This window comes from Parasteatoda tepidariorum, chromosome 5 (assembly GCF_982258835.1).
Source record: "Parasteatoda tepidariorum strain Cologne lab strain chromosome 5, Ptep-v5.0, whole genome shotgun sequence".
Classification (NCBI taxonomy): domain Eukaryota; kingdom Metazoa; phylum Arthropoda; class Arachnida; order Araneae; family Theridiidae; genus Parasteatoda; species Parasteatoda tepidariorum.
In genome coordinates this window covers 36,902,503-36,928,906 of record NC_141759.1, presented here as the reverse complement: position 1 = coordinate 36,928,906, position 26,404 = coordinate 36,902,503, and the positions used below count along the sequence as shown (strand labels likewise).

The 26,404-nt window shown below is 32.0% G+C and overlaps 1 protein-coding gene across 1 annotated transcript in view; it reads right to left on the bottom strand.

Moving 5' to 3' along the window:
- LOC107452426 (macrophage mannose receptor 1) overlaps positions 1 to 26,404 on the bottom strand; it is a 77,342-nt gene that overhangs the window by 22,956 nt on the left and 27,982 nt on the right. The window contains exons 13-21 of the mRNA XM_087163678.1: positions 25,615 to 25,789; positions 22,092 to 22,229; positions 18,623 to 18,745; positions 16,124 to 16,275; positions 12,894 to 12,993; positions 10,292 to 10,539; positions 7,560 to 7,731; positions 5,910 to 6,053; positions 3,205 to 3,312 (exon numbers count right to left, since the gene is read on the bottom strand). Of these exons, the coding sequence (XP_087019804.1) occupies positions 3,205 to 3,312; positions 5,910 to 6,053; positions 7,560 to 7,731; positions 10,292 to 10,539; positions 12,894 to 12,993; positions 16,124 to 16,275; positions 18,623 to 18,745; positions 22,092 to 22,229; positions 25,615 to 25,789 (1,360 nt within the window). The remainder of the gene's footprint in view (positions 1 to 3,204; positions 3,313 to 5,909; positions 6,054 to 7,559; positions 7,732 to 10,291; positions 10,540 to 12,893; positions 12,994 to 16,123; positions 16,276 to 18,622; positions 18,746 to 22,091; positions 22,230 to 25,614; positions 25,790 to 26,404) is intronic.

Sequence of the window (26,404 nt, the reverse complement as noted above, 5' to 3'; positions counted from 1 at the left end):
CAAAATTGTTGTTTTATTTCATTGACTGATTCGAACCTCGCCGGCCGAAGACTACCCGTGTAGTAAATGATGACTGATGCACGTTAAATCTGTCGAGTTGCGAAAATCCCCCATGTTCAATAACAAATCAATACCTCTGGGGGTACTAGATTGGAGATGGATCGTTCTCTGATTCAGGTCAAAATTACGATCTGTGGATGAATGGATGGATGCATGAATGGATCCACCCTATAAACGGGAGAGACGTATGGTGTGGCAGAAGTCGAATTCTTGGGCATAGATGGCGCCACTGGAAAACAAGAGCAATCGCACCCCCTCTGCCTGAACAGGCATACGTCAACAACAGCAACCATTTCCTTGACTGAGTTGGCCACTAACTTAACATGCTCGCCCTGTTGGTCGCCTATACATAAAATTACAATAAAACAGCTATCTTTGAACATATTTGAATAGAAGTTTGGACTACAGAACATATAATATTATCATAAAATTTACATGATTTATTTAAAATAAGATTATTTCAATTTATTTAACAGCGTCCATTTAGTTCAAAATTGAAAAATAATAATTTAAAAAAAGTTGATGGAGATCTAAGTTTTGTGATGACTTTTAGCTTGCGTCCGTCTAACCGAAAATAAGCGAACAAGTTTATAATGAGAAGCCTCTAGCTGTGTACGAAGATGCTTCCGGAGAAGAGTTGTATTGAGATTCTCCATCCTTTTTATGCGGACCTATCCCCACTGTATATGCAAAAAATATTTAATTTACAATATAAGAAAAATACAGCTTTTATTTCTTTTGCAGATCATATTTTGTCAAAAAAAATTTCTAAAACAAATTCAATCAAGGTATGGCAGATACAATAATTTTGTCACTTATTTAATATGAGCCGGAAAACTGTAAACTATCAAGAAAAACAAGTAAAAAAATGCAATGCGACATTTTTTTGAGGAGTGGATATAACTTTAATTAATTCTTGAAACAGAAAAGATAAATAAAAAAAGAACTTTAAGTACAATGCTCAAAAAAAACGAACACCCTGAATAAATTTTGATCATGTGATCAAATTTTTACGTACTAAGACTTAACCTTAATAATTCAAAAACCTAACCATAAATATGCTAATTAATTAGGGGGAAAATGTTTTAGCTATTAGATCAGACACAAACACGTACTTTTTCTTTACGAGCATTTATTTATTCGAAAGATTTGCATTCTAGACTCTTAAAATAAGAACGTATTCAAAATCTGAGAAATATGTTCCTATTCATTTAGGTAGAAGAGCAGTTTAAATTTAGACCCCTTAATGTTAATTCGGCTTTTTGCACATTTCGTCATTTCAAGGAAATAATTTTGTTTCTCAATAACTATTTGACCTAATCCCTACAAATTTTAAAATTTGTCATATAAAATTAAATAGGTGCAAAAATTGGTGTATCCAACACTTCAAAATTTATCAATCATTAGTAAATTAAGTAATAATTTATTACAAAACTAATTTTATACACTGTTGGAAAAAAAAGCTTTCTAATTGTGTGCAAAATATTTTTGATTCGCTTTGTTAGTTTCGGAAATTTAGCGAAATACGACGGCGATAAAATTGTCAATGGGACGGAAACTTTCCATTGTTCTTTTGTCTAAAATATCAGGACCGTACTTTCCATTGTTCTTTTGTCTAAAATATCAGGACCGTACTTTCTATTGTTCTTTTGCCTAAAATATCAGGACCGTACTTTCCATTGTTCTTTTGTCTAAAATATAAGGACCGTACTTTCCATTGTTCTTTTGTCTAAAATATCAGGACCATACTTTCCAAATTGTGGCTACCCCAATATTTTGAAGATTCAAAAACCAAATCCGTTGGAAAAAGACAAGATTTCTACAGAGAAACACATATTTGTGTTTGATTAAAATATCTTCCTAGCTAATAAATTTACTCATTTAAGGTTCAACACTTGAACGATTACGATTAAATCCAAATAATATTATAACCCTAATAATACTTAATAATATTGCTAATAATTTTATTTAAGTAGTTTGAGGTTTAGTTAAGCAAATATTAGATCTACAAATGATTGTTCTACATTTAATATTTTATGAAATTTTTGACAAATAATTAAGCAAAGGAATTGTACATCATTTATTTTAATTTCCTGTCTCTTATAAGAAGCAAAATTTTTTAATGATAATATTATTATTATTTCAATTGATTACCTTTTTATTTTTTATTAATTCCTTATTTAAAAGCTCAGCATAGAATTTTTTACAGAAAATCATATATTTCTTTTAGCTCTGTCTATGGGGTTCCACAACAAAACTCTTTTGAAATTGCATTATAGAAAGATGAGTTTTAGAAAAATAATTTTAATTGTTACTGGTTTTAATAGTTCAATTTTTGTTAAGAATGCAATTTTTAAAGCATTGATAAACTACCCCTTCTGTAAAAAGATCTAAAGATAGAGAGGATCTATGGAAAATCTTAAAGCAAAAGCTATTGTCATCACTAAGAAAGCATTTTAAAAATTTAAGATAAGATGTATGGTAAATGGGTCTATGTAGTGTACCATTTAACATTTCATTTCTTAGTTCAAAATTTTCAATAATGTTTAAATTACCCGTTAGATATTTATCAGCAAATTCAAAAAATTCGTTCTCATCACAGTGGCATTTATAATCAGATGGATTCATTTTTCCTAAACATTTGCTAATGTCATTAAAATTAGTTTTATCAAGACTTATATTCACAGCTAATTTCTTTTAATGGGAAGAATTTCTTTACATTGTCAAGTATAATACGAAATTTGAACTAATCAAAAATAGAGTTTTGAAAGCCAATCACAAGATAAAAATTATCCGAAATTTTCTTGCTATTTGATGAAACTTTACTCCTTTTAGTTTATACAAGAACATAACAAAGAATTTTAAAAAGACGATTGAAGAAAAGTTTTGACAAGATCTTGAATCATATGAATGTTTATATCCTTAAAAATGAAATGTTATTAATCCTTCATATTGAGATGTTTATTAAATATATATATATATATATATATATATATATATATATATATATATATATATATATATATATATATATATATATATATATATATATATATATATATATATGTATATAATTATATATATATATATATATATATATATATATACTTCTCTTGAAGTATATCAAGTTATCAGTATACTCACCTTTCTCGTTCTTACTCAGGCCAAGAAATACGGTATTTACTTCAGGATCAAATGCTTCCTTTAATTTCTTTGAATCCTCTAGTGAGTGTATACTAGGTAAGTAGCTACCTATAAAAATTTTCAATTTGTTAATATTTTGTTGCAGTTATTGTATGTAATCGTACTATTAAAACCAATAAATTTCTTAGTGAACACAAAACCATTTGATATATTGATCTTTTATGTATTTGTTCTTAATTATTTATGCAATGTGTCCTAATGAAATAAATCAATCTTGATTATTTGCCATAAATGGACGCAATAAAATATTAATTTGAACCAAACATATATAATAAGAAATTCTATATTTAAATACATATTTACAAGGAGTAACTCATTTCCTGATTCACCTGGACAGGAAAAAACATCATATAAGAAAAAAAAGTATCTCATAGAAATAAGACTACTTCTGAATATAATTAATGTATCCGTCATGTTTATATTTTACTTGAAATATACCATGTTATACTTACAATTAACTAAACCCTGATGGACATTAACATCATTATTATTCCAAGTTTGATTGATGGCGGCCTTCAATTCTCTCACAAACTGAAACCGCAACTTTGTTGGTATAAAGAGTCTTACGGAGGAGAGCTCTCACGTTTTTTTAGGAATATAGAAGAGGTAAAACGGCAAGATGTTCATAGTATGTGCCTTTTTTTCCAAAACAAAACACAGTGCAGATTTTGCTACATGTATTGCATACTGGAAAATCCATGAATTTTTACTATGAACGGCAATACATGGATTTCCAGAATTTTTTGTTGATCGACACCCTTCATAGAACCTAAAGAAAAGACTAGGTTATAATTTCTACATTATCTGAAGCCTTCACACTCTATTAATCAACCTCTGCCTTGCTTAAAATAGATGAAAAATTCTCTTTTTTTTTCATGCCATTGTAACAGCACACAATTCTTTTATTTCCTACTCTTCTCTGCTTTTATGTAGCTTTCAACATAGGCTACTTATAATTGTTTTCTTCTATCGCAAGAAAAAAAAGTATGTAAAAAAACAAACAGTATATGAGACAGTGACAATAATAGATAAACAATCTTCTCCACATTGAGTTTTAAATGTTGCAGGAATGTTTCGACTATGGTAGTAAGCTTATGCTATGGCTATGCTTCGGCAATGGTAGTTCCCCCGGCAGCACTAAGGCTACTGATTACCAAAAACTACTAGAAACTCATTTACTAGCATTTGAAGCAAGCATAGTCAACCCAAATCAGATTATCCTGCAAGGGAATACGTCCATTTAAGCTGCAAAATCATCAAAGTGGTGGAATTATAGTCGCAACAGAATTTATACGTTGCTATCACCATACATTAACAAGTTTAATGCCACGGTAAATAACTACAAACTAAATTTGCAAGTATTAGACAGATTTTGCTAGTTTTCTAAAAGGTTTCGCACGACGTATCGGATTAAAATTGAGAATTATCTAAACCTACGAATTGTTTAGAAATAGTGGTGGATAAAAATCTACTGAATTGAATTCATTAAACCAAGAATCACAATTAATAAACAACCACTTGAAAACATTTATTCACTGTCCGGAGCAAGTTGGCATCTCTGCGTATATAAATAAAACTATTTTTGTGTGTTCTATATTGTATTAATTTCTTCAAACCACTTTAGTAACGATAATAATAGTAGAAAACTAAAAATTTACTAGAATTATGTGTTTCTAATAATCTTGGCTTCGCCGATCACCGGTGACCCCCGCGGCATTCAACGTGTTATGATTATATATGACAGCAGTTCCCATTTTATTCGACTATTGAACCTTAAATGATCTGCCTGGGGGAACCCAGACTTGAGTCAATAGAATATAAAAATTCCAACTTCAGAAACCATGTTCGTACAATATTGTTTATAATAAATCACGGATCTGGAAATTAGTTGCTTATAATGAATCACGGGTCGAGAAATTAGTTGTTAAACATGAAGAATCACGGATCTAGAAATTGGTTTTTTAACATGAATCACGGATCTAGAAATTGGCTTTTTAACATGAATCATGGATCTCGAAATTGGTCCTTTAACATGAATCACGGATCTAGAAATTGGCTATTAAACATGAAGAATCACGGATCTAGAAATTGGTTTTTTAACATGAATCATGGATTAGAAATTTGTTTTTTAACATGAATCCCGGATCTAGAAGTTGTTTTTTTTAACAATATTTCTTCGCTGCATCTTCATTGAGTACGCGGGCAATTGTTTCCGCCGTGCATAATTTTAAAAAAACCTTTTCCATTTGTGCATGGTTTCCCAACTTGACCAATCCTGTTACTTAACAAGAATGATATTTCGGTGAATTTTTAATTATATGTTTTTGCAAATGTGTGTTTTGCATATCAAAAACAAATCCAAGTATCAGAACCTCTGCGCCCTTTCCATGCGGTTCACAACTTCTCGAAGAACACCAGTGGTAAACTGCTGCTATAGGGTGTTTGTTTCTGTTAAAAACATTTGGCAGATTTATTTTCAGTAATAAACTAAAAGAAGTAAGCTATTAAATTTAAGTAGCTTTTAACAACTTTTATTGATTACTACTTTTCAATTTCTTTTTTTTTTTGGGGGGGGGGTACGTTCTGTCCCTGAAATCATCTGAGGTATAAACTATTTATTAAACGTAGTTAATAAAAATACTTACCATATGAAAAGCAGTAAAGGAATGCAGAATACCAATCTTTAAGTGTTTTTACTGGAAGGAGACAATAGCTGCCAGAAGTAGGTACCCAATCACTAGAAGTCTTGATGCAATCTCCAGCGTATTTTTTTATAGGTGGTGGCTTACCTGCAAGAAGTTACAAAATACATTTCAAACACATTTAGAGAGCTTCCAATTCTAGGCTAACGATGTGAAAACTCAAGTAAGATGATTGATATGAAAGTAAGGTATTTTGCTTAAAAGACCAGACATTTACACCACTCTTCTAAGCAAACTATTGGGACCACATTTTCTAGACTTTGGTACCACACACCTCCGTTTTGAAAGTCAATCCATTGACCGTCGAAAGAACGGTACGTTTATTCTTCACTTAAATCATCAACTGCACTGATTAATTAGAACATTTGAAGTTAGGATCACGAACCATTCCAAAAATCTGACCATTAAATTAAACTATAATTTAATTTACTAATTTCCGATAATTTTTTTTATAATTTGATTTGCTAATTATTTAATTGAAAGGTTACTAAAATTTTTACACTATTTCAAGCTAAGCAAATTAATATGATAAAATCTAAATTTTGAAGGAAATCTACCGAATAGCTCTTGAGAAACCAAAGTGTAAAAATACGACTTTCAGATGGGAAATACGCGAAAAAGGATATTAACATTAGAGATCTAAGCTTCCGACCACTCTCCTGACTATTTTTATTTTTTTTATTTTTTTTTTATTTTATCCGTCGTTGAACAGCCGACCCAATTGTTGGTATACGACTACTAACTTCGTAGCCTTGTAATTTTGAACCAATCCAGAAGACAAGGAAACTCATGGATCAGTACCACCACAGGTATTGATTTGTTATGGGAACATGGAGGACCTTGCGACTCGACAGATTTAACGTGCATCAGTCACCATTTACCTCACGGGGAGTCTTCAGTCGGGGGGAGGGGGATCGAACCCCCAAACTCTTGAACATGGTTCCAGTGCCTTACCAACCAGACTATACCGGCCTCTGACTTAACTATTGAAATTTATTTGGCAGATTGTTATCAGTAAAATAGTCAATTCAATTAAAAAAAAATTATGTTTTTTCAATATAAGTAAAAGTACGCTTTTGTGTCTGATTCCTCAATTTTTAAATAATTCGTAAACATTTAGGGCCATTAAGAGTGGCTCTTAGTCCGTGGAATCTCAAGTATTCAGGATAATATTTTTCTTCCCGTTATTCTACATATACTATTATATGCATGTTCCGTTATTTATGAGAATTTTGACTTCAGTTTCAAAACAATAATTACATAAATGTCTACTAATGAAATATTAAACAATAACAAAATAATTTCGAAAATTAAACAACTATGACACACAATATTAGGAATTTGTATCATTAGGAAATTAACTCTTTGTAAATCTTCTAATCTTATAGACTTCGACGAATTAATTTGCAAAACCTGTTTATAGATAATGATTGTAATAGATTCTATTATGATCATTATAATTATAGATTATTATAGAACTACAGACATATATAATAGATTCTATTATAATAATTCTATTTGTCCATAACCTTCTTGTGCCTTCTTGCTAGAAACTGTAAAAATATGCAGCACTAAAATTGAAATCATGCTCACCTGTAGTTATTTGACAAATGTATGGCAGTTCTTGATCACATGGAGTTCTTTCCCAGTATCCATCAGGTGTACTTGAGTAGCACAGCTTTTCATCGTACGATTTCGGTTCGTTTTTACCCCATTTGGTCAAAGTAATCGGCCATTTGTTCACCCATGACAATTTATTTTCCTCCTGGAAAAAAAATAACAACAAATAATACTTTTTTCATATTAAGGAAAATGAGCTATATACCATCTCCTCCAATGTCTCAAACCTCCTCACAATTTTTTTACTCATAGGTTAATCAGACCACTTGAAAAGCGAACCAGTTCGTGAAATGCGCAGAAAAAAACTGACCACTCTGAATAGCTTTAAATCCAATGATCGGATTTTCGCCAAATAATAAGTGCAGCCGATATTTTAAGTTAAGAAATCAGACACAAGAACGTGCTTTCTCTGAATAAACATACCTTTTTTTCGACGGATTCGGATTTTTGACCCCCAAAATATAGGTGGTCGCCGCAATCTGGGAAATGTGGTTCCGATTGTTTGGTCAGTAGAGTTTGGATCCTTTAATGTTAATTTTTCTTTTGCATCTAATTAATCTTTTCTAATAATTCTTTTCCAATTAATTTCATCTAATTGTTAATTCTTGTTTTTAATCTTGTGTATTTCGCTATATCTCGAGAACTTTTCAAGCAAATTGAAAATTTTTACTCACAATTATGAAATTTGTCTATCCAAAGATAATTCCAGGAAAAAAATAATAACTAGAACTTGATTAATCAAAATTCAAATAATAAAACATAAAATTTTTAACCACTTCAAACATTAAAAACATTATACCCGGAAACATTCAGAAGAGTTGGTAGCTTTACATTCGCAAAGACAAGAATATCGATGAAAAACAGGAATGTTAACATTCAAACCATTATAAACTAAACAGTGGCTATGATCATGAAAACACATAAACTATGCAGCACGTTCCATATTGGGAAAGTAATATGTTAGCAAGAATTAGCAACGAGCGGCAACATACAAGGAATTAGACTATTTATATCATTTACTGACTAGCATAATTTTAATGCCAATTTCTTCTCCCCCCCCCCCTCAGATTGAATAAAAATACACTATTATCAATTACTTGAAAAAATACTAAAAATACTTAAATACAGATACTTTGCTGATTCTTCTTAATACAGATTCAACTTAATGACGCTATACTCTGAATTCAGAATTCAACAGCTTCGTCTCTAAGACGCAAGACCACTAAATAAACTCATGTTTGTGAAAATTGCAACACCATGAAGGACTTACGCGAGTGAGCTGAAATTTTCAGGAAATCTTAAGTAGAGCATGATATGCAAATGATTAGAATTTCAGACCCGTAGCGCATGCGTATGCTGAGCAGCGCCCTCTGAACGGCGGATGGATCCGAATAAATAGACGGTTGTAGCAAAGCTAGTATGGTTATCGGTGGTTATCTGCTAGTGGTAAACGTTAGCTTAGTCATTACTTATGCCTATTGGACGAAAGAGAGCGATATTTCAACAACTTACGGGGTTTAAACAGGGGAGAATCATCGGCCTTCGTGAAGCTGGATTATCTTATCGTACAGTAGCCCCTCGTGTGCAGCGTAACAGCAGCACAGTGATGCATGTTTGAAAGCAGTGGAAGGACGAGTGTCGGACAACTCGGAAATCTGGGAGTGGACCCCGAAATGTCACGTCAGCTCGTGATGATAGACACTTGTTCGGCGTTGCGCTAACGGACCGTACGGCTCCCTCTAGACAACTAGCAGCACGGTGGCCAATAGCTACAGGTGTTTCATTGTGTGCTTTATCAATTCGTAGACGTCTGCTGCAGCGTGGACTGCGCGCAAGGACTCCTTTATACAGGATCCCCTCACGCTAAACCTTCGCAGCATGCCGCTGCAATGGGACAACCAGCATAGGGACTGGCGTGCTGATTGGCAGCGTGTCGTGTTTTCTGATGAATCTCGCTTCAATTTGAGGTACCATGATGGCCGCATTCGTGTCAGACGCTATGCCGGTGAATGCCATCTTCCGGAGTGCGTTATCGAACGCCACAGTGGACGAACACCCGGAGTTATGGTCTGGGGTGCCATAGCATATCATGGACGATCTCAATTGCTACGAATTGTGGGTAATCTGAACAGCAACCGGTACATCAGTGAAGTTCTACAGCCCCAAGCTGTTCTCTTCCTTCAAGCCTTGCCAGGTGCTGTATTTCAACAGTACAATGCCCGCCCTCATATTGTTAGGACTGTTCAATCCTTCCTTGCATCGCGACAGGTACAGCTTCTTCCTTGGCCGGCGTATTCTCCGGATATGTCACCGATTGAACATGTGTGGGATTTCGTTGGTCGGCGTCTCGCTCGTAATCCTCGCTCTGTTGCTTCTACAGACGAACTTTGGGTACGCATGCAAACAGTATGGAATTCTCCTCCTCAGACAGACATTCAAAGTTTGCTTGACTCCATGCCACATCGTGTAGTAACACTTATGGCGGAGCGTGGTGGCTACATAAAATACTGATTTTGATCTCTTGTTATTGTTTGTTTGCCTTGAAAGTTTAATCATTTATTTGTACCACTACCACTCAACTGTGTATTAAATTTCATTCAATTATGACGATTCCTTCGTGGTGTTGCAATTTTCACAAACAGGAGTTTAGATGTAGAAAAAAGAGATCTCAAACATGCAAAAGGTACTATGAATGTACTTCTTACACTATTTCGAAGACCTATCCAATATGATTGATTAACCTCTGTTCCTAGAAAATTAGCGACTGCCATGATTTCAGTTCCTGTTATGGAGATAAGTTCAGCTCCGTCCCTTTTGCAAGCAGTCTCTGCTTGATCCCAAGTCATAGTGTTACCTCCATACATTTTGTAACACATAACGCCTTGTCTAAGCCAGCCTTGAGGATGAATGCATTGAATATCATGGTTGTAAGGTGGTACTGGAAGTTTTTTATCTGGAAGAAAGAAAATAAATTAAACGAAGGAATTTTTAAAACTTGTATAAGCTACATAATCGGATATTGTTGTGCACATTTAAAAAAAAAATTCTGTCAAAATTTCTCTTTGATTAACACGTTGAGCGCCGCGTCAGCCATCGGTGGCTAACACTGGACTTTCCATGTAGGCCGCGTCAACCACCGGTGGCTAACACTGGATTTTCCATTTAGGCTGTGTCAACCACCGGTGGCTGACACTGAAATTACATTTAGGCTGCGTCTGCCACCGCTTACTGACACTAACCTTTCACATTGGCCGTGAAAAACAGCTTTCTGACAGCGTATAACATGCTATAGAACTATAAAATTTACACTCTTTTATGGAATTGCAGAAAATTTATTCAAAATTTACTTAATTATTGTGATTCTTGGTTTAATAAATTCAATTTAGTAGATTTATGTCCACCACTATTTGTAAACAATTCGTAGGTATATATAATTCCCCACTTTTTCCTGATATGACATACTAAACCTTTTATAAACTAGCAAAATCTGTGTTACATTTGCAAATTTAGTTTGTAGTTCTTTACCGTGCGGCCAGACGAGCAAGCCATGTAAAATTAGCATGGCATTCAACTGATTAAAAAAAATCTTTAAATTAGTGCAGTGGAAAATACACGTATACCCCAATTGTGTTTATTGTCGGTGCGCTTGTGCATCACCTCCTACATAAGAAAGCCTCCACACGGTTTCTTATTGGTAGCCTACGCAGACTATTTAAAAAGTGAACCTGTAGTGCGCATGAACCCAAATTTTATTGTAAAAAGTGACTGAAAGAAATTTACCGTGTATATTTGAGAATTGAATCTGTAGTGGTAGACAAGTAAATAAAACAAACCAATCATATTCATAAATTAAACAAATTTTAAGACATATATTTGCTACCACTTTCTTATTTTTACTAGATTTTCTATTAAATGGCTCTTTCATAAACTGGTTTACTTTCATAGCGGTCTGTCTGATCGGACTACCTACAAAAAACCGTGTGGTGGCTTGTTTCATTGTGTTTATGGACATTTGTGTTTCTGGTCAAAATCTATGATCAATCACAATTGTATTTGTGATCATTCTTTAAAAAAAATGTTGAGAACGTAAAAAAGGTTACCATTTATCTTTAAATAGCTCTTTAAAAATCAAAGTTCTTATTAATGGGTGTTGTCAAATGTTGGAAAGATTGAGGCAGAAAAGTTTCGATTTACGATCGTATTCTAAACTCGAGTTCTGATCCGCGTTCGAGAGAACATGTCTTTTTCGAACGGAGATTGACTTCACAGTTTTCAAAACTATAGTTTTATGAACTATAGATTCTCGACTAGAGTTCCAATCAGAAGCTCGAACGACCATCTGATTGGTTTTTCCGCATCATGCGATGTTTGCTTACATTGTTTCTTTCTCGTGGATGATACCATTTTATCTAAAGCCTCACACAAGAAATAGTAAAGGAATTTTTTAATAGTACAACATAGTTCAAGTATTTTGTCATTGTTGAAATTATTCATTACATTAGAGATAGTCTTGAATTACAAGTTTCTTATTTAATGTTGTTTATCAAGCTTTTGCACAAATGAGTTGTTTACATTCCTACAATGATATTTTGTATTTATAGGTTTATTTAATTTCTAACGTTGTCGTTTAATTTATGTATTTGTTATTTTATTTTTGCTCTTAATATTTTTGTCATCATATGCAGATTAAAAGCGCAATGTTTTACTACTTTTGCTCTTTTTATATTTGCATTCCTTGAGTTATTGTAACACCAAAGTCAAGCATGACTGGCTGTGGTCAACGCGCGGGTGGGTGACCACTTGGATCGGTCTGCGAAGGGACCGAGGGTGTGCGGTAATGGGTCTCTTTAAACTGTTCTATCGTAAAGTGCTCGACTTCGCGCAACCCTTTTCCCATTCATCCTGATCGTGATCGGGGACGTGATTCGATGAGGTAGTGGAAATGCGAATGGAGCAACAAGCGTTAAATCATGACTATATAGTTATAAATAATTCATAATAAATTTGTTTATTAATTAATTATTTAACAAATTTTCATTCAACAGACATTTAAATAAATGTAATTAGAAAAATATTTTGTTTTTAAAAAAATTACGAGCTTTACAAATTTTACGAATTTTTCAATTTTTTTCATAAAAACCCGAAAGTTTTTTGACGCAATTTATTTTAAGGTTTTTCTTTCTCGTCATTTTACAAAGCTTAATTATGCACTTAAATTTCTTACAACTACTAACTACTTTATATTAACTTGCATGTTCATACAGTAAAATATTGATGATAAAGCCATTTTTGACTAGTAACTCTTACCTTTTTCCATTTGGCATATAAACGGCAGTTTTTTACTGCAAACATCATCTTCCCAAACACCGCTTGTTGCAGAGTTATATTTCATTTTCACACAATCTTCCTGAAAAATTAAAATAATTTTAAAAAAATTTTTTATCTTAGAATTGTATTTGGAGAGGAATTTTCACACAATCTTTCTCATATATTAGAATAATTTAAAACATTTCATTATCATAGAATTATACTTCGGAAGTCATTTTCGCAAAATCGTTCTGAAGTATAAGAATGATTTGAAACATTTTATTATCTTAGTAGTGTACTTTAAAAGTCATGTTCGCATTATCTTCCTGAAATATTAGAATATTTTGAATCATTTTATTATCATAGTATTGTATTTTGAAAGTCATCTTCACACAGCCTTTCTTAAATATTAGAATAATTCAAAACATTTTATTATCTTAGTACTATATTTTGAAAGTCATTTTCACACAATCTTTCTGAAATATTAGAATAATTTGAAACATTTTATTATCTTAGTACTATATTTTGAAAGTCATTTTCGCATTATCTTCCTGAAAAGTTAGACGTTGCGCAAATGGTAGTTATAACCATCCTCAGAGTGTCTATCGTCTCAAACTAAAATCTGTTTTGGGGGATCTGTGAATTATCACTTCTTTTTAAAAATGAATTCCTATTCTTTAGTATAAGCTTCATTGGATGAATTATTACCTGCGACTTTCCTGTGGACAGACAAGATTTTAATAGTATCACACCTTTTTTTACAGATGACACTGGAGTCGTTACGAAGTAAAAAAAACTAACATTTCCCTACAGAAACTCCAAGAAAAGCTGAATGAAATAAAAACCTAATGTCTAGACTGGGAGTATAAAATTAACGGACAAAAATCTAAGCTACTAATTATTCAACATTAAAGAGAAACCATCCTATCAAAAAATTAAGTTGTTTTCTTTAACAAAGTTATCCCCATTGTCAACAGCGCAGAGTATCTTGGTCTGGTCATAAACAGCAAATTTAATTGGAATTGTCATGTCAAATGAGTTACCAACAAAGCACAAGCAGCCTGCCACAAATTGCAAATCCTTCTTCAGAACTCTAAAATGGAACTCAGACCTAAACGCTTACTCTATAACTCAATGATTAGTCCCATCCTAACTTACGCATCTCCAACTTGGTGTAACATCTCCCCATCACTCCTAGAGCAACTCAAAAGATGCAAGAATAAAATACTCCGGCGGGGATAGCCTGGTCGGTAGGGCACTGGGCCCATGTCCGAGAGTTCGTGGGTTTAAACCCCACCGGCCTAAGACTTCCCGTGTAGTAAAGTGACTGATGCACGTTAAATCTGTCGTGTCGCAAAAGTCCTCCATGGTCTCATAACAAATCAATACCTCTGAGGGCACTGGATTAGAGTTCGTTTGTTCTCTGATTCAGGTCAAAATTACGATCTGTGGATGAATGAATGGATGTATGAATGGGTCCGCCCTATAAACGGGTGTGACGTATGGTGTGGCAGAAATTGAATTCTTAGCCATAGATGGCGCCACTGAAAAACAAGAACAATCGCACCCCTTCTGCCTAAACAGGCATGCGTCAACAACACAACAACAAATACTCCGAAAAATAACTAAAGCAAGATGGTTTATCCCAAATAAGAACACACATCGCGATCTCAACGTAGATTTTTTTTAGATTATCATATTCCAAGGCTAAATTGCAATTTTTTTGAAAAAAATCACAAATTGCGATACCGCAGGGTTTAATGAAATTTTTACTTTTAAAAACTTGAGAGAAGACATAAACCTCAGGCCAATGGCAGCTTATTTTTGTCGCGACGCACCTTTTTCTAGAATACAAAATATGTATAAATTTCTTTTCGCTCCAATTTGCATTCCAGATGCCAGAAAGAGCCACGTAAAGATGAAATCTCAAAATAGATGGGAAAAGGGACGTTAACTGCCTCGTGCTCCCAGATAAATTTCGATAATGATGGATGAATTGTATTTCAAAAATTACTTATCTCAAAAATCTTTGAAAATTATGAAATTTGGAATAAAGGTCACGAAATTTTTAGTGAACTGTAGACTTCCTGGTTTTACACATTTTAGTTAATAATTTAAGGGGCATAATTAGTGTGAAGTGTACTAATGCATTTATTAGTTAATTATTCAGTAATACATCGAAAAGAAAGCTAGAACATTCCAGATAAGATATTAATTGTTTTTTGGGGGGAGGGGGAGGAAGAGAAGATGAGTAAGTAACCGCCGAGGACATGGAAAAAAAACTATGTCGAAATGTGATTATTTTCACTTCCAAACTGGAGCTCCGTTTCATAAGGCAGTCATAAACAATTAAAAATTAAGGTGTTTCTGAGCGCAAACGTCAAATTTAAAGTGTTTGGTAACGTGTGAAACGAGTTTTTTACACTTAAAATTTTGTGCAGATATTGCCTAGAGCAGTGGTTCCCAAATGGTATTCCTCGGAACGCTAGAAATTTTTTTTAACTAGTAATGTTTTTCAAAACCTGTAATTAAATTTATACCCAATTTGTAATCCGATATTTATTTAATATTTCCTTTATTTTTACGAAATTATTTATTTGAAATGCTTGTGAAGAAAGAAATTTTAAAAGAATGTTTTTTTTTCTCAAATAACAATATAATAAATGAATTATGAAAAATATATTCATTTTTTGAGAAGTTCCATTATTGTTTCAAATTAAATAAAAATACCCAAATTTAATAAAGTATGTTTCTCTGATAAGCATTCTCGGCGGGGCTTTTTTTTCATCCTTTTTCGTTTTTATAGTAATGTGAACCAAATTTCTGCTCATTCATTTTCTGTTTATGCATGCATTGAAATAAAATCAATAACTCGACCAGACAACGCTCTAGTCCTGCGAGTTCTAAAAACTAATTTTAAGACTACTATTGATCAAACGATTTAATGAAAAAATATTATTTTTCACTCATTCACTAAATTTTTAAATATTTTCAAAAAATTTAATAAAATGTAGATCATTACATATTTTTAAAATAATTAATAGTGTTTCGTTAATTAATGTATTCACGATTGCTGATGAAATTCATTCCTTAAGTCTCGGATATCCGCCAAATGTAGCTCTATCATTTTAGGTTTCCATAGTCTTAAAACATTGGGAACCGCTTGCCTAGAGTAAAAAAAGTTAATAAAAACGCAAGAATCAAACAAAATGTGTAAGTAAATGTATTACTTGTATTCCAAAGAAGGAGGGTTCACCACTATCCCAGTTAGTATAGGAGATGTCAGAATTGTCCATCCAATAATACTTTCCAGATTCGATTGTGTCATGAAAACCGATCCAAGTATCTGACTTCGCATTTTGCATTAAAAATGCAAGATAGGCTGAAAAAGATACTCTTTAATTCTACTGTCCCATGTACTGCATATCTATATTATGTAAAACGCTGATACGTATGCATCAATAAAACCAATGATATTTCTTTTCTCGCGTTGGCAACAGTTTTCATTTTTAATTGTAGGCGTTTTGTACAAATCTCTAAACTTTTTTTCGTATTTATCCATATAATTAAGAAGTTGTGAACTCATTACGTAAACACAATAGCATTTGTCTTCGATTCTAACCGAATATGGGTGTGCCACATCTTCGATTGTCGCCGAGGAAAAAACGGTTGAATTTTCTACAGTGAGAAGTTTTCGGAACTTCAGGGTTCAAAAAAGTATGCAAAAGCTAAACGTTAAGAACGTATCCAATGAGACAGCAAAGCGAGCATCGGATTGCGGAGCAATCCGAAATGAACTGCGAAAGCAGTTCCGGGGGTTGGCGAGCACTAGCGAGCAGAGGGCGAAGCCTCCTAGTATTTTATAATTCTTCTTCGAGAAAAATTACCGTGTTATTTATACATGTGCAAACACAGGTTGTCCCATAAACAACTATCGATTTCAAAAATTAAGTAAAAAGAATATCGAATAAAGGTTTATTTCAACATAAGACTTTATTGGAAGTCAATCATCGTTTGCAGCAATAATAGTGCACAAAATTAGCAGACTTTCGTGATTATAATTCAATTGGAATAGTCTTAGAAGCAGCAATCGTTTTATAATGTTTATTATTGCGCAGCGTCATCTTTTGTTGAAATTTGCTTCAAATTTTGAAACATCGATAATTTTGAAACATCGCTTTATTCAAAAGAATGCGGCAAACCTCTACCTCTTCAATTTGTGCTACCAGTTTTTCTATTTGACTAGGATGCGTATAAATAGCATTCAGTATAAGAGCAAGTGAGTCTACAAATATATGTGTAATGTGTATGTAGTATATACAGGGGTGAAAGCGAGACGGAAAAGAGGAAAGGCTGGTAGTAAAACCATTTCAGTTATAGCTAGTTTTGGGGAGGAGTTTACTTATTCTTTTTTTAAATTTTTCAACAATATATACTTTATCTTGGAAAAGAAGCAGTTTTATATATATGCCAGAATTATAAAAGAAATCTTGATAGTTACAGATATTTCATTTTTTTCGAAAAAAATGCTGGAATGAAATGTTTTACGTACCAGGTTTTTCTCTTTTCCGTCTTGCTATATAAGGGCTTTCACCCATGAGTATATATGTGCACAGATATATGGGCATGCGTCTACATATATATGTGTAACACATACCTGCCAACTTTTACGCATTTGGCGTAAAATTTTATTTTCATATTTAAAGTGGGAGCAAATATATACTATTTTTTCTTTTATAAACTTAATTTTTAAATGATTTTGATCACCACTCTTCTTAAAAAAATTAAACAAATGCCATCATGTATTGCCATCATGGTTGAAAACTTTGGCTTTTCCAAATACAACGTATTTTTTTGCTTAAAATTGAAATTTCAATTCCTTTGTAATACCACTGGGAAAAATCATAATGGAAGGGTTTAAAAGTTGGCAGGTATGGTAATATACTAAATCAACAGCTTGTTCTATTTGACATAACAATGTTACAAATTTATAATTCTAATGATGCCGAAATTTTTTTTCTTTGCCTACAAGATATACTATTATATTTATTGTTATTAAGATTATATTAAAAACTACGTTTTAAATCCTTTAGTTATTAATTTTATTTTCGGAAATGCTTTTCTTTCGAAATGCTAATTAAGAATAAGCAAGAATCACTAAAACATCATGATTAAAAAACTCAGTGAAATAATTTTTTGTAAATATAGGAACAAATTTTTTTGTTGCATATATACAATTACTTGATCTTTCCTTATTCAGATATGAGGATTTGAAACCTGAAATTATTCTTGTTCCAGAACCTACAGATTTTTTTCAAAATGGAATTTTTAATTTGGCATATTCTTTATCTGAATTTACAAGTTTATAAAAAACATACAGGTTTATATACATACATATACACTTATTTGGTCCTTTTAAAGTAACACGTAAGACAAAATAAATACATGACCTTAAAATATAGCATCTTAAACTGAAATGTATTATAGTCTTCTTCCTACCACTCCCTACGTAGCAGAGAAAACGGAACACTCAGCATTCATATAAATAAATTTTTAAAAAAAAATCCTTCTTAAATATTGATTATTGTATTGCATAAAAACTGTAGCTAGTAAAGAGAGATGTATTTTAGATTTGAAATTAGCAACGAGAAAATATCAAAGATTCGTTCAAAATTCTCATGCAAAAGAAGAAAAAACTGTTTCTGATTGAAACAAATTTTTACACAAACCTTGTTCTTTTGAGTTTCGAATGGATGTTATGTATCCGCCAAGCTTAGTGCAATATTCGGAAGCATCTGTCCAATTTAATCTATCTTTCGCAACTGAGCCTCTCAGTAAATAGCAACGATCATCTAAAAGCAACAAGAATTATATGTATATATATATATATATATATATATATATATATATATATATATATATATATATATATATATATATATATATATATATATATATATATATATATATATATATATATATATATATATATATATATATATATATAATAAATAAATAAATACAAGAAAACACGAAGAAAGTTAAGAAAAACAATAAGTTTCATTTATTGCGCTTAAGCTGTAAGTAAACAGAAGTCATTAGATAAGTTCAAAATGAAGAATAAAACAAAGAAAAATTATAGACATGTGTAAAAAAAGGGGGGGGGGAAATAATAAGTAAAAAAATAACAAACAACAGTTTATATACAAAAAAAAAAAAAAATAAATAAAATAAAAAAAATAAAAAAAATAAAAAAAATTAAAAAAAAAGGATGAAATTTTATTTAAAAAACCGGAAAAAAAAACAGGAAAAAAATATATAATCTTTTCTTCAGTCCACACGATTATATCCGCAAAATTTTTATAATTTTTCTATTTATATTCTATATATAATTTTTCTATTTTTCTATTTATCCATAATTTTCTTTGTTTTATTCTTCATTTTGAACTTATATATATATATATATATAGATAGATAGATAGATAGATAGATAGATAAAAGCGAAACGCTTTCTCACACTTTAAAATTTTTTAAATTCACATCCAGTCGTTTAACCTATTTTTTAGACATTTTTCCCTTTGCTCTTTGAGGGAATCGCGCGACCTGTTTGATAAACCAATTACAATTACTAAGATTTCCCTTATTCCCTAAATCGAGACATTTTACGGATTTTCTTTGCAAGATTTTCCATAACATTTTATGCAACAGCACGACGAAATTGTGACACTCTCTCTCTGCCGATATCCACACACTCTCTCTCTCGTCATTCATCTCTCTGCTCTTTTTTAAATCATGTGCCTGTTTGATTTGTTCGCACAACTGCTATCATCACAAGCCGGCAGGATGTTAAGACCTGATGAAACGGGTGCAGGATTAATAAAATTCTTCTTTCAAATATATAAATAAAAAGATAAGAAAAAGTAACAGGAGAGCACCGATCACATAGCTGAGGAATGGAGTTGTCATAGATGAAAAAACAAATACAAAAGAAAAGAAAAAAAAAAGGTTTAGTTTGATCAGCTACGGAGATAAACGTTGCCTCACCCGCTGAAAGTTCCCCTCTCGTCATCGGCGTTGGAGATTGGATTTCATCACAGCCTGGTTTGATTTTCGCCTACCTTTGTTTCGTTTTTGCCTCAACAATTGACTATTTTTTTCGCTGTTTTTTAATTCCGTCGTCACTGGCTGATAGAGTATTCGTACAGAATGTGAATATTAATTCTTTACTCTTCGATAAATAAATAGTAAGATAGATTTTGATAAATAACAAAGAAGTTGATCCGATTCGAAGAGAAATAAACACTTTTTTTCACTTCCAACATGTTTTCCGCCTCTTCTCTTTACTTACGGACATTTTTTTTCAATTCTAATTTTAGCCATTAGAGTTCCATTGATCATTAAAAGGGGAAAATGCCTTACTTTTAATTAACGCATACTTGAGCCAAAAGTAAATTAAAGGACAGGATGTGAGTTTAAAAGTGGGAGAAAACGCTGCGTTTTGAATAATAAATTAAGAAAATGATTTGCAAATAATGAATAACATAAAAAGATTAACAGAAGCTTTTTATATTGCATCCCCCCTCCCGGAAAATTTTAATTACCATCTGAAATTTGTTTAAAATAATTATCTATTTGCAAAACTTTCCTTATAATGGAAGCACAATCAAAATGAAGAGAATAAAATTCGTAATCTCACATTACGATCAGTATATAAAAATAGTGTGAATTACAAAAAACACATTTAAATAAACAAGATAAAAATGTAACATTATGTTACTAATTGAACACATAATTCATTGCTAAGGAAATGCAGAAAAGCAGGCCTGCTTTCCTGCTCTCCTGCTTTTCTACATTTCTTTAGCAGTGACTTATGTGTTAAATTTTGTGTTAAATCATGTGTTAAATTTTTATCTTGTTTACTTAAGAAAAACGTTGTGTCCTGTCCGAAGAAAATAAAACGAAGATAAATGATCCACGACATACTGTTTACTGCTGAAACTTGTGAACCCTTTGCACTCGAGATTCTTTCAAGACATAAAAAAACGAACTTTACAAGACAAAGCAAAACCCACTGTTTGCAGAATTACCATACAACATCTGGAGGCTATTAAATAAAGTTGAAACTAAACAATAAAGTGATTAACATTTAACATTCAAAATGGTTGATAATTTATGGCGACACGTATATTGCTTTAAGTGCAAAGGGTATATAATCAATGGTTGTAATTATTACAATAATTCCAGATTAGGACAGATATAACCGTCATTTGCTTACTTATCGCCAAAAATTGGACAACTATCCTGCCGTGCAACTGAAAAATCAACATGAGTGACAAAAAATGCAAAGTTGAGATTTTTATATATTTGGAATCTTTATATGCAACCTAGATATTGCAAAAAAATTTCACAAAATAATTTTTTTTATCGGTTTTTTGAAATACCCTGATAGCGGTCATAGCATTAGAAATAAAATGAGTACAGTTGTCGAGCCACTTTATTCGTGAAGCACTTAACGTTATTTTTTCAATTGCACGACAGTATTGCTGTCATTCGCGGCAAAGTGCTAATTACGGTTTGTGATCATTAAATTGTGTCTTATAAAAGGTATCGTTTCTATGAGAACATCTACATGGTGTCTAGTGAACGACTGACTGTTTTCAAGATTAAAAATATCTGGGGGAAAAAGATGATAAAGGAATTAAATAAACGGTATATTCATTGTGATATACGAAAAAAACCATGTAGAGCTTTTGAAAATCAGCAACAAAAGTTATCAACAAGTGTTGCTGTGTGCTATACAAAGTCCAGGAATTCAAATGACGTAGAACTGTTGTGTTACCTGGGAAATTCCAGTTCCAGAAACAAATTACATGGTACTTCATAATCCAGTGCCACGACCTACTTTCATGTTTCAATGCAAGAACTAATCGTTCTGGTCATCGGTAGCTTGCAGCGACATCTGTTGATAACTTTTGTAACTAAAATTTCTAATGTAGGTACTATTTCTGCATAAGAGTTTTAGAGTTTACACAACAAACATGTCATTTGTTTCTGAATTTTTTAATTTTGAAGTCAGTCATTCCTCAGCTGGATATCCTGTATTTAGTCTAAATGTTAAGTTTACTGTCACTTTTTCGATAATAGTTCTTTTCAAATCATTGCAGTTTAAAAGGAAAGGAATTTACTATTCATACTTACGATAAGGGAGCCACCCTTTTTTGCAGTTTCCTATAAGGGGATCTATTGTTGTCAGTTTGTCATCCACATCTGGAGCATCTTTGTTTTGTTTGCATATAAAATTCATTTCAGTGTTGCAATTTTCGTCATTCCATAAACCTAAGCATTAAATCAGTAATAAATATAAAAGTATCTACATTTTATTTTAAAACGAAAAAAAATGGAATGTAGAAAACTTGAAAGATAATTCTTTTTCTTGCTGATTTTTTTTTTCTTCGTAAAAGTAAATTTGAAATTATGATTTTTGAACTCCTTCTACATTGATAGGGAAAAGCGTGCATTGTAAAATTTCTCAGTGAACTTAAAAATATTTTCTTATTATAAACGGTGTTTTAGGAGCCAAGGTGGCACGTGCAAAAAAGCCCAAGCCTACTAATGAGTTGATTTAGGTTCTAATCCCAGAGTTGGTTGGTTGATACGAAATCTGATCCGGCTCGCATCGACCACAGAGCTGACGTAAACTATCCGGATCATAAATTAAAATCCCCTAACCGTTGGGTTAACCATGGCAGGTAATCCTGCACCGAAAAATTGGGTTAGTTCTATCAGATATTATACTTGTTTTAAAAATTTCGGTCTTAGTTCAATACCACTGGGAAAATACTTTTACTAAAACCTTAAATGTTGGAGGGTAAGTGAAGAGGACAGAATGTCTATTTGCCCAATTGAAGTTGGTGAAGTAATTTGCTGATCTAAAAGATTCTGACGCAGGAAACGATGCTAACACTCCATTCAGTGCTGGATTACCCATTAGGCTAGACTAAGGCTCCTATACTATCAGAGCTGACCTATCAAGCAATATTGGAGCAAACAAGTTCGCACGTTAACGTTATGTTAGTATTAGTCATGTTATCACAGAGATGCCAACTGAGCCGGACACGCCAAAATAATTTAGAAAACGGTAAATAACTACAAAGTAAATTTTGCGAATAGTTGACAACTTTTGCTTTCTTTTAAAAATGTAAAGCATGCATACTTTCCAACTTATGAGGATTTTGAAAATAATTCTTTCTAGTGGTAGCGAACCAAAGTAGAAATTTTTAAGGCAAATGGATCTCTCATAAAACTTTTATCAGAACTTAAGAATCTAGCCATAAGGCCTGCACTTTTATAAGTAATAGTGGACAAGTTACGCTGAAATGAATTTTTTTTAAATATTAAGACATTAATTTTGCTACCGTCTGAAAAGAAGATTTCTGAAACTACGGAAATTCCATAGCAGTTGGTGGGTATGAGCATGTAATAAGTACAGTAAAGTGGTGAATTATATAAGCCCACGCATTGTTTAGAAATAGTGGTGGATTAAAATCTACTAAATCGAACTTATTAAACCAAGAATTACAATTAATAAACTACCACTTGAAAATATTTATTCGCTGTGCTTATGTTAGCTCTTTGCTCCAACAATAAATGATAAGTCGGCCTGTCTAATTCAGGGGCTCTAGGCTAGACTAGACCATTGCCTCTTAAAATGGATTTTTTGAAAATAAATTTTAGAAAATTAAGAAAAACAAAAAAATCAAATATATATTTCAAATATATATTAGTAAAGTACGATAATTTTTTTACAAAATGTTAATCATATTTATTATTACTTATTTTAGTTATTAATGTTATACTTATTTTAGTTTAAATATGCTTTCTTATGTGAAAAGATATATAAATACTTTTATATTTAAATAAATATAAAATATACAAGAAAAAAAATTTAATCTAAGGGACCCCAAAAATTTGAATGGCCTAGGACCCCGCCTACGCTTAATCCGGCACTGACTCCATTTAAAACTTCTATTTTATCTGATGTTGTTCGGAAACTGTAAAATAACACAAATGTAAATGTAATTGACTCAGTGTTTTCTTCCCTCAAAAAATCGGAAAGGAATATTTGTCAATCTGGAATTAAGGAAATTTTTAAATAGTACCCAATATATATTTCGAAATTTCAAGTTAACTTTTGAGAGACTATTCAGTGTAATTTCAAGTTCTGAATAAAATGAAAGAATTTCTAGTTATGTAGAGTTTTTTTTTTTTTTTCAGAGAGGAAATTTTTTATTTACTGTTTTGGTTCCCGATGTTACAAATAACAACGATTCGATAAGGGGCAACCCAAAAGTAAAGTATCACTTGGAGAAGAAGAATGGGGTCTGTGAAATTTGGATAGTTTGTTGGACAACAAAAAGTGTAATATTGCACAGTTTGGTAAAAAAAATGATTTAAAATCAGCAGATCAAATATTTGTATATATGTTTAATTTATTTATTTATTTTCATCTATCTCATTAAAATAAATACACATCTGAACGTTATTATTGTCAAGCCCACGAACATTACTGAAAAACGGAAGTAAAGATTAAAAATTTTATCAGAAAATAAAATTTGAAAAATTATCTATATTTTATGTTTTGTTTTTGCACTGCTATCAGATGTTTATATAATATAGCGTGATATCTAAAAAGAGAGTTGGGGGATATGGTAAAGTTTAACACTTTGCAAAAAAGGGGTGGTGGGGCAAATTATATTGAAGAAGAAAGTGTGGTATCATTTATAAATGGCTCCAACATAAGATTTTCGTCAGACAGAATACATGCTTACGTTTGTTACTTCTTTGGAGGACAGAACCTGAGACTACCAAATTGCCAGAGCAATGACGTCATCCTCTCGAATATAATTACAAACGCTTCACAATTGTCACAACAAATGCAAAATAAGCCTTAGATTTATTCTGACCTGTTAGATATTTCATAATTTTTCCCCAATGTTTGCGAAACTTTATTTACAAGGGTTGGACAAAAATACGAAAACACTATACTAACTCAATGCGAATCTTGCTTCCAGCATCAAATGTTTTGGAATATTTTGCATGGTAAAACATTTAGCATACTTTGAAAGATCATGCTTGAAACTTTTAGAAATGGTGTCATTTTTCACCCATACAAAATTTGCATCGACCAAAGTTAGCAGAAAAAGTAGATAATTTTTTTCTAGCTTTAATATTCTAATTCTAATTTTCTAATATTCCAATTTCTAGCTTTCTAGCCATTTCTAAAGTCAATTCTAAAGTACAAAAAGAGTACGCTTTTGCACATTATCTCGTTTTTAGTAATTTTATAAACTAAATTCCGATGTCAGCTCTCATCGTTGATGATGATCACATCAGTATCTGAAGATTTTGATTCTAAACCCCGGCTTTTTAGACCAATCGAATATCTACGTTGCACTGAGAATAAATGGTATTTTTATTTTTCAGTTTTCTTTCAAATCATGGCCACAGTTCAGTCATGTAAAATCTTCCAAAATATTTACTATTAAAAGAATTTTTGTATACATAGTTAGCTAGGAAGTGCTTACATACTTTCCTCCAACCCCTCCCCTTTACTTAATCAAGAAAACAGAAGAAGGGCGTGACAATAAATGGTTTTTCAACAGAAATGTAAAACATAAAAGTTCGTGAGACAATGTGTCGTAGCACTAATAAAAGGACTTACCATTTCCTACATACATATTGCAGCACTTTTCTTGATTTTGGTAGTTATTAGGTTCGTTTTCGTTCCAATAAGTGAAATCTATTGGGCTTCCATCCGACCATCTAAAAATACCCCTACTGAGAGAATTCAAACCAATCCACACTCGATTCCCACTGGTATCCTTATTATCGTAAAGCTGAAATGAAGAATTCATTTTTAATGTAATATTAATGCTTTGTGAACTCGACGAACTTAAAAAGTCGAAAGGTTTTCTCCTAACGAAGTTTTAGAATTTTGGAGGGGGGAAAATATATCTTATGGCCTGTTCCATTTTGAACATTTGGACACCAAGCCTATGATGATGTTCAAAAAACTTCCGATGTTACAGCAAAAATACTGAAACCAACTCACAGAACACAGAAATTAGCATACTCATTGTTCTAAAACAGCAAATTATTCTAGCCACCCTGTTCAAAAATTTAAAAAATGGTAAAATGAATCATGAACGGGGAAACAAAATGTTTTAACTATTGTTGCTAAAATTCATTCTAGCACTTTAATATTAGCAAATATTTTATTTCTTTTTTTTTGGGGGGGGGATCAAAATGAATACTTTTTGCGAAAATCTAAAAAAATATTTTTCCTACTTCAATTTTTATAAGTTTGTATGGTTTTAAGAAGTGCGTATTTAAATGCCTAATGAAAACTGTATCTAGTTATTAACATGATATTTATGAGTTTTATCACACGCAAGGCGTCAAAGTATTTTTTCCATCAAATTATGACTTTGAAAAAAATTTGTTGATAAAAT